This window comes from Abramis brama (genome assembly GCF_963993115.1).
Source record: "Abramis brama genome assembly, chromosome: 18".
Taxonomy (NCBI): Eukaryota; Metazoa; Chordata; class Actinopteri; order Cypriniformes; family Leuciscidae; genus Abramis; species Abramis brama.
The window spans coordinates 862,283-876,905 of NC_139980.1; the positions used below are offsets into that span (position 1 = coordinate 862,283).

At 39.5% G+C, this 14,623-nt stretch overlaps 1 protein-coding gene across 1 annotated transcript; it reads left to right on the plus strand.

The window, feature by feature from the left end:
* Positions 1 to 14,378, plus strand: LOC311068871 (NLR family CARD domain-containing protein 3-like). Its single transcript, XM_084091625.1, has 6 exons — positions 1 to 520; positions 6,167 to 8,119; positions 8,438 to 8,611; positions 9,603 to 9,776; positions 9,861 to 9,907; positions 12,700 to 14,378. The coding sequence occupies exons 1-6, from the start codon at positions 141 to 143 to the stop codon at positions 13,257 to 13,259; spliced, it is 3,288 nt and encodes a 1,095-aa protein (XP_083947751.1). The 5' UTR covers positions 1 to 140; the 3' UTR covers positions 13,260 to 14,378.
* Positions 14,379 to 14,623: the final 245 nt, after the last annotated feature.

The window sequence follows — 14,623 nt, forward strand, 5'->3', positions numbered from 1 at the left end:
TCCATGCGTCATCCTCCTGCATTCAGTGATGAAGCAGTGACCTCTGACCCCAGCTGTGTGTCTATGAAGAGTGACGGATCCATGCGTCATCCTCCTGTTTTCAGTGATGAAGCAGTGACCTCTGACCCCAGCTGTGATCTATGAAGAGTGACGGTTCCATGCGTCATCCTCCTGCATTCAGTGATGAAATGGTGACCTCTGACCCCAGCTGTGTGTCTATGAAGAGTGACGGTTCCATGCGTCATCCTCCTGCATTCAGTGATGAAAGAGTGACCTCTGACCCCAGCTGTGTGTCTATGAAGAGTGACGGATCCATGCGTCATCCTCCTGCATTCAGTGATGAAATGGTGACCTCTGACCCCAGCTGTGTGTCTATGAAGAGTGACGGTTCCATGCGTCATCCTCCTGCATTCAGTGATGAAATGGTGACCTCTGACCCCAGCTGTGTGTCTATGAAGAGTGACGGTTCCATGCGTCATCCTCCTGCATTCAGTGATGAAATGGTGACCTCTGACCCCAGGTGAGAGACAATCCAGTAAAGTCGTTGTTTTCAGTAGGAATGCACAATATTATCGGCACTACATCAGAATTGGCCGATAAAGGCTTAAAATAAACCACCAGAATCGTCCGATATGAAAAAATGAAGCCGATATGCCTTGCCGGTATGATAACGTGTTGATATGGGCCTGCAATAACTCGCGTGTGCAAAGATTGTTAGTGATAAGATCATGTCAGCAGTGCGGTAATTTTTAAAGTGACTTGCATGTATGATGATTAGATTAACAGTTTTTGATTGCTGCCTTGAATTTGTGAATACGAGTACCTGCATCGGTTGTGCTATACCCGTCAACAGTCACTCCAGAACCCGTCTACGGAGAGCCTGGCCACTCCCTATTAAGTCCTATTGTAGCGAATTTTGGTTGTAGTTCCACCAGAGTTCCACTGGGGGCGATCGCCCATGAGTGCAAAATGAATGGGAGTCTATGGGGCTAGACGGCTAAATTTGTGTCTTTCACCCGATTGCCGTTGAGAAATCTCAGATTTGATTGTAGGTTTTGCAAGTTCAACATGGGTTATAGGTCGAAAGTTGAATGAACGAGTACTTATGTCCTTTCGATTTCTTCTTCTTTCGCTGATTGGTCAGTGAAGGACTGATTATGACCAGAGATACCGCTTGATGGCATCGTGGCATCCGAAGCGGGACCAGAATGTTAAGGCGGACTTTTTCGGCCAATTTTTTTTTTTTTTTAGCAGCAACTTTTTTTTTGGTTTGCTGGCAGTTTTATCTGCCTATGGTTATGTATGTACTGTGAAAGCACCAAAGTGACTGAAGGATTGCCGTAAAGCAGTATCTCTGGTCGTACGATGTGTATGACGTCATTGACATTTTAAAAGACTTTTTAAAGCAAATAAGTGACTCTAAAAAATCTAACACCCAGCAATGTGTAATTTCTTTGCATCTCCTTTCGAATACAACATTCAAATTACTAGACAAAAAATTATATCCTGAGAAAAGTGGATTTTGAGGGGTATAGCCATAGATATCCATATAAAGGCTAGATGTCTTAAGGCGGAGTCACTTCCGGCATCACCGGCGGCCATCTTGCCACAGGGAAGCTGTGAATTAAGGTGAGTGATCAGCACGCACACAAATCCTCTTATCTCGCTGAAATCTTGACGGATTTACAAACGGTTTGGTTTCTTACAAACGTTATTAAAGGGGACATATCATGCTAAATCCACTTTTTTAGCCCTTAAATGCATTTTGTTGTATAATTGGAGTGTTTAGAAGTACAGAAAATTTGAAATTATTCTCTTCAGGTGCTTCGTTGATATCTTTATATTCTGTTTTGGTCATATTTTTCAACCTGTTCCGATTTTTCTGTTATCTATGACGTTTTTTGAACTATTACGTCACAGTATTTGCAGCGGAACTGCCAAATAAGGACATTGACTTCCGGTCCACCACTTCGAGCAATCCGCCATTTTTATTTCTCGCTGCAGTTTTGTAGTCCAAGCTAAAGGATGCAGAAGTTACGAGAGGGTAAGTTAAAATGTTCGGTTGTTGGATGTAGTAACCCACACGCTTCATTACACCGTCTAATGTAGATGAACTGCCGCGCTTGTGACAGGGCCATAGACTGTAAAAAATAGGACAGGGCGCATGTTTAACTGAAAGAACGAGCAGAGAGAGAGACCCCGGTCGCGCGCACGCACGCACACTCTCTCTCTTCGGAGCCAGGCGAAAGTGTAAACAAGACTTCACCGTCTCCAAACTAGACGCTCTCTTGCTCTCTCTCCCTCGCACATATTAATCAAAATAAATTGACACGGTGGTAAAAGGTCGGAAGACCAAAGTTTCATGTGTAAATACAGTAACACACCATTGCGATACATCCATATGAAGACGTTGTTCTGCAGGTTCGTCGTCTTCATTTTCATCTCGCTCCGGCTCCGACTCTGGCTCGAACATGTAAGGCTGGCTGGACAAGTCTTCCGTTGTTGACATTTTGTTAATAACGTGTCAATAAAACGTTTCTGTGCCGCTAGATAATCTTATCTCTGCTATCAAACTACAAAAATGGCCGAACGGGGTGGAGTTGAACCGAGTGTCACCGCTACAACCTGGAGAGGGGGCGGGGTATGAAGTGTCTCAATTGTATTTAAAGAGACCGCACCAAAACGAGTTGCTCTCAGATGCACATCAGAAAAGGGGTAGAAAAGGGGCCTGTGGAGCTATAATGAGGAATTCAGACCCAAGCATTGCAGTTCCGCTTTATATAGACTACAAATGTATGATTTATATGTAAAAAGGAACGATTTAGAAGCATGATATGTCTCCTTTAAAGTGGCTATAATTCTTTCATATGGAAGTCCATTGTTATAATTATTCATATGTATGCAGTATCATAACTACATCTCTGACGTTTATAACAAACCAAACCATTTGAAAATCAGTAGAAAATTGAGCAAGTTATGGTTATTTAAAAGTACATGCACCATGTTACGAGTGAGCGAGCACCCTGTGGTAAGATGGCCGCCGTTTGCAACCAGTTCAGAAGCCGGAAGTTTACTGAGAGTGGACGTTCTCCCCTTATTAGACATTCTCTAGTCACTCTCACTCTCTAGCCTGTGCAGCAGCCTTGTAAGTGACTTTATTATTGTTATTTTCAGAGCTTTTATTGTACTCTTATTATAAAAAGTATACTTTATGAACTTTATTATCATTTATTTATCTTTAACAACTAACCTTTTTTGTTAAGGAGTCCTCAGAACTCAGAAACCAGAAAGAAAAAAAAGTAGTTTTTGCTCAATACTAACTGGAATGAAAAATAATTCATTTAAAATTCATACACAGGAAAGACTTGGTGTTGTTTCCAAACAAAGGGGGAAAAAAGTATATTGGTATTGGCCAAAATGAGTTGAAAAATATCGGCAAATCGGATAACGGCGAAAATCCAATACGACAGATGTCCATCTCAAAAGAGGAAAAGCAAAAATATGTGAACTAAAGGCAAGTTTTTATACACTTGTGATCCTTTGACAGCACCTGCTGCAGTATTTCAATCACAAAAAAAAATTTGGACGTTCTAAAACGCTTGACGTGAAAAACACTTAAAGCGCCTTAATGCAATAAAACGGTGATATTAACTCCTAAGGGTCTGACGTGTTTTGGGGGCTCTTGAGATGCTTTGACATGCCCTGAAATTTGTGCTTATATCAGCTACTTATAACATACTATTGGCCAACATGTAATTTTGATGTATTCAGCACAAACTCTGCTACAATAATATGTGAGCAAAATGGATATACATTTTTGCATTTTTTAGAAAATAAAGATTATGCATGGTTAGTAAGTTTTGGGGGAAAAAATGTCACCGCTATAAGGCCATAAAACACATACTAAATAGTTATGCACAAGACTTTTAAGTCACCAATCTTGTAGGATAGAATTTTTGCTACAAAATGATTCTGACCACTCATTCGCAAACAACAATATAATGATTTAAAATTTGCAAGTCAGTTTTTGTGTCAGCACTGCTGTATTCATGGTAGTGTTGATGACCATTAATATTTATGTGATTCACACCAGGGGAGATAAGGTGCTGTGAAGCAGCCTGAACAAAGAATGTGGAGAGATTCAAAGATTTTAATCTGTTTTATTGTAATTTCTCTAGGTGGAGGAACTAAATGTTGTGCCTCACAGGACCACAGTGCTACATACATATACACATATATATATATATATATATATATATGTGTGCAATAGTTTATTGAGCCTTTTCTTTTAACAGTTATAAATTTCAGTTACTGTGCGCGTGAAAAACAATTACAGTGCTCTCTCTTCCAGTGTTGAGTTCTAACAGACACCCTGGAGAAAGTAACATGTGAAACATCAATAAACTCCTGCCAGATAAAGTCATTTTATGCAAAACAATTGACCTTTATCTACAGATCAAGTAAGCTATGATAATACGAACATTGAATAATCTTGGAGAGTTTCATCGTGTTGACTGTTGTAACCGAGTGCGACACGCAGTATGAATGCTGAATGGAGAATGACTGACAGCCGCAGTGGAGAGAAGGGTTTATGTGAACTTGAATTAAATTACTTATTTATCTAAATATTTATCTGTACCTCACATTAAACTATGGAATGGCCTCAGAAAATGTGGGTATAGTGCACAAAAACATTATGGTGCTTTATAATATTTTTTGTGCCATTTGTGTGGTATAACAATAACACCGAATAGTATACGCACAATATCGGATTTGGACCAGGTCTCGTCTGGCCGATACCCAATGCGTCAAAAAATGGCAGTATCTGAGAGATACCAATACAGAGTATCGAATCGGCACACTCCTAATAAACAGCAAAAAAAGATAGAAAATTGAGATTAAAAACAGCTATATGGGGCTACAAACGCAATCCACTCAGGCAGACAGGTGTGCCCATCAGAGTCTCAAATTTGTTCACCTCATTCACCTCAAATCTGTGGACAAACGTTCAGTGATGGAAAATGACCTTTGATCCTAGTAGCGTAACTGATTTAAAATGTGGGTGGGACCAATGTGTGTGTGTGTGGGGTGCTAATACAATGCTATATCAGATATATGTACAATATATGTATGTATGTTTGTACAATAACAATTGCTGAAAAATTACATTATGATGCCCAGAAATCAATTTCAGTGGTACAGTGGGTTTAATTTATTGTCATAGAACTCACGTTTAATGAGATAGCTTCATCCTTACTTCGACTAGAATAGAAGTACAAGATTCTACAAGATTTTCTCATTTTGTTTTGTCTTGTGATTTCACCAGAACCAATAGAGAGTCTCCCCAATGTCATAGTCACGTTTTAAGTTTGCTTTTGGATCTGTTTCTCTGTTCTGTTCATGTTTGAATTTCTTTGTTAACCTTCTAGTCTATTAATTGGTTCAGTTCTCATCTGTCCTCACCCTGTTTGTTGCAATGGCTACATATTGATTTGGTATTGTGTTCCTCTGTTTGCCTTCACTTATTTAAGCCCTCAGTTTCTGTCTGTTTATTGACTAGCTTTGCTAATGTCAACATGCTATGTGGTTGTCTTTCTCAGTATACTCCTGTTTATTTTGATTATTATTCCATTAAAAGCCTATTGGGATTATCCTCCACGTTGTGCTCTTCTCTACAGCCACTTACCCTGGCAGGCAATAAGCAAATGATTGACATGTTCATCTGTGTGAAGACTATGCATGAGCCAAAAGAGAATGTTCAACATTGGCAATGAACACTCAGCATGATTTAAAAAACAACACATTTCAGCGCCAGATCGCCTCTTATTTGACAAACGAACTAAATGAATGCTCTGCTAGATAACTGGAAATGGTTTATTTGTATTAGGTAGGTACATCCGTGCTGCAAGATGATTCAAAAAGTGGTGGGGACAATATCGACCCTGGCAAAAAGTGGTGGGGACATGTCCCACCCGCAAATTACGCCTATGTTTGATACCAGTGTCCAGATATAAGAAACTTTTTGGCTAACAGAATCTCTGGTGTCAGATTGATGAGGTTAAATAGAAAATACTAGATTGAGATTTTAATTGATTTAGATTTTAATTTTATACATTAAATCCTTTAATTTTCATATTTTTAATCTCTTCTTCTTTTGTTATTTCAGCAGAGTAGACCAAAGCATCTCTCGACGAGCCGCCTCAGTCTTATGTTTAAACAACACTTTAACCATCGTAACGACTGCCCTGACTAGGCATGATCAATTAATGAATGATGAACTACAGAGAGTCAAAGACCGACACAAAACCAGCATGAAGAACAAGTATGAGAGATTTTTTGAGGGAATAAAACTCAGAGAGAATGAAACCCTCCTGAACAGGATCTACACACAGCTCTACATCATAGAGGGAGAGAGAGAAGGAGTGAATGAAGAACATGAGGTTTTACAGATGGAGAAAACAGCCAGAACACAACACTCACAAGACACAAGATCAATCTACTGCAATTACATCTTTAAAGCCTCACCTGAACCAGGATGTGAGGAGAAAGAGCAGATCAAGACTGTTCTCACTAAAGGCATCGCTGGAATCGGGAAAACCGTCTCTGTGAAGAAGTTCATTCTGGACTGGGCCGAGGGAAAAGCCAATCAGGATGTAGATTTCATGTTTGTGCTTCCATTTCGAGAGCTGAACTTGATCCGAGATCATCAGTACAGTCTTCACAGACTTCTGCTGGACTTTCATCCTGAACTTCATGATCTGGACTCAAAGATTTATGAGAAATGTAAAGTTGTGTTCATCTTTGATGGTCTGGATGAAAGCAGAATGACACTGATGTTTTCAGATGCTCAGGAAGTTTCTGATGTGACTGAGACTTCATCAGTGGGTGTGTTGATGTCAAAGCTCATTAAAGGAGATCTGCTTCCCTCGGCTCTCATCTGGATCACCTCCAGACCAGCAGCAGCCAATCAGATCCCCTCCAAATACATCCACCGTCTGACAGAGATTCAGGGATTCAATGAGCCTCAGAGAGAGGAATATTTCAGGAAGAGAATCAGTGACGAGCATCAAGCCAGCAGAATCATCTCACACATCAGAAGAGCAAGAAGCCTCCACATCATGTGCCACATACCCGTCTTCTGCTGGATCTCCTCCACTGTGCTTCAGAAGCTCCTGGAAGAAGATCAGAGTGCAGAAATCCCTCAAACTCTGACTGAAATGTACATCCACTTCCTGCTGATTCAGATTAACATGAGGAATCAGAAGTATGAAGAGAGAGATCCAGAGAAACTCTTGCGGTCAAACAGAAAATTGATTGTGAAACTTGCTGAAGTGGCTTTCCATCAGCTGATGAAGGGCAATGTGATGTTCTATGAGGAGGACCTGATTGAGAGCGGCGTGGACGTCACTGACGCCTCAGTGTATTCTGGGATTTGCACTGAAATCTTTGAGGAATCTGTGATTCATCAGAGGAAAGTCTACAGCTTCATTCATCTGAGCGTTCAGGAGTTTCTCGCTGCTTTCTCTGTGTTTTACTCACATGTGGTCAAGGACAAAAAATCACTGTATGAATTCAGATTTTACAGATCTGATGAAGACTCTCTCTCTGAGTTACTAACATCAGCAGTAAAAACAGCCCTCAAGAGTGAGAATGGACAGCTGGATCTGTTCCTGCGGTTCCTGCTGGGCATCTCACTGGAGTCTAATCAGAGACTCTTACAGGATCTACTGACACACACAGAGAAAAGCTCAGAGAGCATCAGGAGAACCACACAGTACATTCAACAGAACATCAAGAGTCTTAACATTGATGATCATGATATATTTGAAAATGAAATTGATGCGATATGCAAAAAACATCTCTCAGCTGACCAATCCATTAATCTGTTCCTCTGTCTGCTGGAAGTGAAAGATCAGACTCTGTCCAGAGAGATTCAGGAGTTTGTGAAATCAGACAAACACTCAGAGGAGAAACTCTCTCCTGCTCACTGCTCAACAATCGCCTATATGCTTCAGATATCAGAGGAGGCGCTGGATGAGCTGAACCCCATGAAATACAACACATCAGATGAGGGTAGAAGAAGACTGGTACCAGCTGTGCTCAACTGCAGAAAAGCTCTGTGAGTGTTAATTATTAACAAATGAAGAGTCATGTTTAATAATGAATCTAGCCCCCTTTAGTATTGATACCTGTATATTTATTGCATTTGTAATTTTTAAATATCATGGGTAGAGAAACCAAAAGAAATCCCTTACTGCACTTTTTAATGAACCTTAATGATAAAATGATCAGATGCTCACAAGTTCATCTTATTGTGATTCAAGCTGTAATGTTACAATTATTTTTTCAATGCTCCTGAGGACAGACACACTTCCTTTACATACCTTTATTTTAATTTTATTTTTGTTTTAATTTGATGTTATTTCATCTCTTCTAGGCTTTCTGGCTGTAATCTCACTGGACAGTGTTGTGAGAGTTTGTTATCAGCTCTAAAGTCCTCAAACTGTGTCCTGAGAGAGCTGGACCTGAGTAACAATGACTTGCAGGATTCAGGAGTGAAGCTGCTCTCAAATGGACTAAAGAGTCCAAATTGTCAGCTTCAGTTACTGAGGTAATTTTAGGGACATTTTAGCTGGTCTGTGTGTACTAACAAAATAATTTTCTCTATTTTCTCTGATTTTGTTGATAAACTATAATTCAGTCAGGACAACTCTTGGAATAGTTTGAACACAAAATTTTATTAATGATAAATATTGATGTGAATGTAAATAGGTTTGGTTTTGGCAGACTAGATCTGTTACGCTGCTGCTTCTGTGGCTGCAGGCAAGAACACTGACTTGCTCTGCTAGTTAATGAAGAACAGAAAGAAAACTGCTGCTGCTACAGAGCAAGTATGAAAACTTGCTCCATAAAACACGAAGGCATTAAAGTGCTGCTGCAAATGAGACTTTTATGTCAAATTATTACATTTAATAAATAAATTCTTGTAGAATAAGAAGACAGGGGTGCAAAACTCAGTTCCATGTTCCACTCAGTAAAAAAATGTATTTTGAATATAGGAATATGAAAATATGAAAAAAATTAAGTCATTATTTTAAATGTAAAAGTAAAACCGCCAATATGTTATTCAAGTCACTGTCTTAATGAACAAGTCATTAGCCACTTTTCCACCATCCGGCCAAAAAGTTCAATTACTTGTCGATTCAGCCCAGCTGGTACGATTATGATTTCATTTTTCACTGTGGGGCTGAGCTCTTTTGAACGTAATACATATGCGTCAGTCGTTGCCTTGGTAGTGCAAGAGTTTACAGATGGTATGATAAGTAAATGGCGACCGCTTCATGGCCTTTTTTTGACATTTCTTTTTCATACTTTGCTCAAATAGTACACTTGGTCAGCTACAAACTGGTAGCTAGGCAATAGACAAGTGACCAATCCTGAGTGGCAATGTCACTACACACATTCTATCATTACGGTTCAGCACAGTTAGCCAACCATGCTGATAACTTCAGACTGAGATTTTCAAATGAATGATATTTACTCAGCTGTTGTGTGTTGATGTGTTTTTTGTAGATTATGAGGCTGTTTTGATCCATCTGTAGGTTGTCTGGCTGTATGGTGACAGAGGAAGGCTGTGGATTTGTGTCTTCAGCTTTGAATTCAAACCCCTCACACCTGAGAGAGCTGGATCTGAGCTACAATTACCCAGGAGATACAGGAGTCAAGCTGCTCTCTGACAAATTAAAGGATCCAAACTGCTCACTGCATATACTCAAGTGTGTCAAACACTGATAACTGACATACTGAATGTGTGTATGCAGGATGCATTTTTACATTTAATCTGTTTTTTGTGCTTATAGTGTGGATAATGGAGGAGAGATGAGGATCACAGCAGGACTACGAAAGTGTAGGTCTACAAACACACACACACACACACACACACACAAACAAAAACACACTCTCTCTGCAGCCAAGAGAAAAGGGCTTGTTTTTAAACCTTTTTATTAGCAAAACATTTGTTTGCTAGTGTTATTACTATTTTACTGCATGTTATTTTTTAAACGAAATAAATTCAAGATAGATTTAAACCTTCAGTATTCTTTTTGTAGACATACTTTGTAAATTACAGCTCTACTTTATAACTTCCCGAATGAACTCACTCTGCTCAATTATAACTTTTTTAAAACAATATATGACAGATTCAAAGGGAGAAGCCAGTAGATACTAAACCTGCTGCTTTGACCTGACTGTATATATAGTATACTACACGGATCCATTCAGCAAAATACAAATGAAAAATAAAAACATTCTGAATGTGTCGAAACGCATCAATCTGAATGCGTGTCGACGCCATCAGTAAACAGTTTCTCCACCAGAGTGTTTGTGTCTGTGTTTGGAGTGTCTGAAGTGTCTGATACCTTTATGTACATAAACACCTCTAACCCTTTATTTAAATCCATTTTAAGTCATCTTGCGGCCCCCTGGTTGAGACCCAGATAGCAATATTTCTGTGGCCCAAATCTAGCCCACACCTGACACTTTCATCCAGCCCACATACCTCATGAACTAATGACATATTTGGATGGTCCGCTCCTGTTTGCCAGATTTGGCCCATAAGCAATTCATAGCAATGGCTTACGTCAGCCATGAACAAATCAAATAAAGCAGAACTGGCCTAAATCTAGGCAACAGTTTATTTTAATTCTGCCCCAGACCCGGCCCAGATCCAATACCTTGCTCTGGCCCACGTACCGCATTGAATGATGGCACTTGAGCGGTCACTGTTGTGGCAAATTCAAAGTCCTCAAATCGGGTCTCTAAGAAATCTCTCAAGAGTTCCAAAAGTTCCAGGTTTCAGAAGAATTACCTTTATTGACAAGCAACAAAGTGAGATTCCAGCTGGCCATCTGACTTGCAATGTCTTCAGGTCTTATACCTTTTCTTAGCACTAGGTAGCCAATCAGCTATTTTTCTCTTTTTGCTCCGCCTACAGATCTTGCTACCATTAGAGTCATCTTTCCCGGAGACATAAAAACATATCGTTTTTATGATATATTAGCATATAAATGTTAATTTGCAGTTAAATACGTTGCTTATACAAAGATATTTTATTTCAACATATTTCAGTACATTTTTACTCATCTCAGTATAGCAATATAGTTAGGTAAAAACTAAACTAGTAGATGTGTTCATGTAAAAATAACATGTTTACTAATGTAAGTGCAAGTGTGAATGAACGGCACAGATGAGCTTGATGAACGGCAGTTTACAGCTGTAGTAAACAACAGTGCGCATCTGTGCCATTCATTCATTCACACAGACATGCCATTTATATTTAAACAGTCTTTTTGCGAGCTGTGGTAAACAGTGTGCATCTATGCAGTTCATTCACACACAGACACGCGATTTATACTTAAACAGTCTTTTTGCGGTTTACAGATACTATTCCATATCGCGATTAGAACAAAGCACTTACGAATAAGAACTTAGCCTACCATTCACAATCCTCAGCTGGATCCATTGCTCCTCGAAGTGAAACTAAACTGGCACTTCTGAGGTAAATTTCCCAGGATTATTCCTCACAGCGAAGCATGATGACATAAAGTACATTAATCTGATTAAACTTGATGTGTTTTATTGAGTTGATGTGGGCGTTGACTCATTTGCATGAATTGCCTCAGATCATTTGCGTTTGAAATAGTGCGCTCTCTCCGTGGGCGTGTTCACATTAGCAGATAATGAGCTATAATGAGCTGTAATAAGTTGAACTGAGAACGACTGACATCTCTCTCTTTTCATACAGATTAAATAAACAGAGAATATTTGTTTTTTATATAAATTATTTCATTTAAAAGAACAGAATTCAAGCTTTATAAAGACATATTACCCGTTCCTGTGTGAAAAGTATTCGCTGAGTTACAGTTCATTTTCGGACGCGTTTCAAAATGGATTTCACTGACAGAGAGAAGGCAGAACTCGCATCATGTTTATTTTTCTTTATTTGGCAAAAAGCACAACACTTTTTTTTTTATTGTGAGTATACACAAAAAAATAGACACTTAACAGGATCGGATGATGTACAACACTTATATGTAAGATAAAAATCAACAGATTATTTTGAGTCTCTTTTGCACTGATAAGAAAAAAAGTGAGCTGGTCTCTGGGCGCGACCGCCGACCCCAAGGGGTTAAAAAATAAAAATCACAGTGCAGGCTAATCCACAACTGATATAGCCTTCTTTTCCAGATTAGCCTGTACAATCAACAGTGTAGCATCAAAAGTAGCCCAAATCTGTTAAAGTATTCACAGCATATTTGCCAAAACTTGCTCAGATATGTTTTAAGATAACTGGGCCACATTTTCTGCAACATATGTGTGCCACATTTGGTTTACACCCAGATTAGCCATATTTTTGCCAAAGGTGGCCCACATTTGTTTTGTGATATTTGGGCCATATTCATAATTTATCATATGGACCACTTTAGACTCACATTCAGATTACACATTTCCAGTGAGCACCGCATCTTTGCCTAAAAAGGCCCACATGTGAGACTCACACTTTAGGCCACTTTAGACTCACATACATTTTGTCCAGGCAATAAGAAGGCCTGCAGTGCAGCATCATTGCCTTAAGTGGCCCACATTCATATGCTATCTGGGAAACCAGTGTTATATATGTTTCTCTCTTCTTGTGTTCAGATGCCTATGATCTCACACTGGATCCAAACACAGCAAACACAGGTCTCATTCTGTCTGAGGAGAACAGGACAGTGACGATTGTAGAAGAGAAGCAGCCGTATCCTAATCATCCAGAGAGATTTGATGAGTGGCCTCAGGTTCTGTGTGGAGAGAGTCTGACTGGACGCTGTTACTGGGAGGCTGAATGGAGCATACGTGCTGAAATATCAGTGACATATAAAGGAATCAGCAGGAAAGGATGGAGTCATGACTGTTGGTTTGGATACAGTGACAAATCCTGGAGTCTGATCTGCTCTAATAACAGTTTTACTGTCTGTCACAATAAGAACTTCACTAATTTACCTGTCGTCCCTTCATCCTCTAAAAGAGTAGGAGTGTATGTGGACGTGCCGGCCGGCACTCTGTCCTTCTATTGTGTCTCTGACACTCACACACTCACACACGTACACACATTCAACACCACATTCACTGAACCCCTCTATGCTGGATTTAGGGTTTATTATTCTTCAGTGTCTCTGTGTCAGATTAAACAACTGACACACACACACACACAATTGTAAATCCTCTTTCTAACGTTCACATGCACACAAAGTCATAAAATCTCACATAATTACAGTTTTATTAAATTAAGTTCCAAACATAGGTTCGGGAGGAGCCTAAATATTCAGTCCTGTCCATCATCATTACGTGCGCGTATAAGCAGCAGTCATTGCACTATCCCAGTGACAATTCTTCTGCCATTTGGCCCTGTCCTTTGAACCATGTCCCAACCTGGTGAGCTTCAGAAGCACTTTACCAATGAAGAGTGTTCCGCAGAATACTCTGCCGTTGTCAAGCCAGCCACAGGATCCTCTAACTCCTGATCCTCTAACGTCCATCGTCCTTGGCGTCCTCCTGCAAATTGTATTAAGTTGCTGCCATAAAACCTAAGCGGTATACTTAAACTCATAAATATATATATCTCATGTAGCCCTACCACTTTTCAGCACTGCACTTTATAAAAGAACCGCTCATTTTAAAAATCTTCCTGGTCTAACTGACATTTGTAATGACATCCATTTCAAGCTTCAATAGGAATATACAGAGCTTCTGCAAAAAATGGACCTTCAAACACAAAATTCTAAAGGTCTAAATAATTTCTAGAGAATAAGTAACAAAATGTCATGCACTTCTATTGTATGGCGTGCGGCAAATACTAGACCTGCCAATCTGAGCGAACTATCCTATCCAAGATAAAACAGCTCCAACTGTAAAACAGTGGTCAGTTGGTCTCTACATATCATCCCTACCCACCATGTCCTAGATCAAATTTCCATTGGTTGGACTAGCCAATGTTTTTCAAATGACGTTTTCAACACTGTATCATCATTGTGACATGAGTGGATCCCGAAAGTTTATTCCGTGGATTCCGTTTTAGCCAAGCAGCATGTCATGGCACTCCGTAAATATTATCTCAATATCTACACATTGCATAATTTTGTGCATAGGCTTGTTTCAATCAAGAACAACTGCCCTAAATATTGATATGCGAATGACTGTGCTTTACTATTGTTTTGTGAAGTTACGAACAAAACGTGGTGCAAAAGCCTAATGTATATACTGTTTACATTTGTGTATGAAGCTTTGTATAGTTTAATTAAAACAAATACTTTTTTTTTTTTTGTGAGATATGTAAAGAGAACTCTTGTATAAATGAACACTATGAATAATATTCACTCAGCTGTTGAGTCTTGATGTGTGTTTTTGTAGATGATGAGGCTGTTCCCTTTCAAGGGAACTCCAGCTGTGTCAAGACGCTATGGGAACGTCTCTGTGTTATTGCGTCATGAAGCATGTGTGAAATCAGTCCAATGGCATGACAGAACCGGGTGCTGTCACAGACCAGGAAGCTATAAAGCATACCCAGATCAAAGAACGCTTCTGT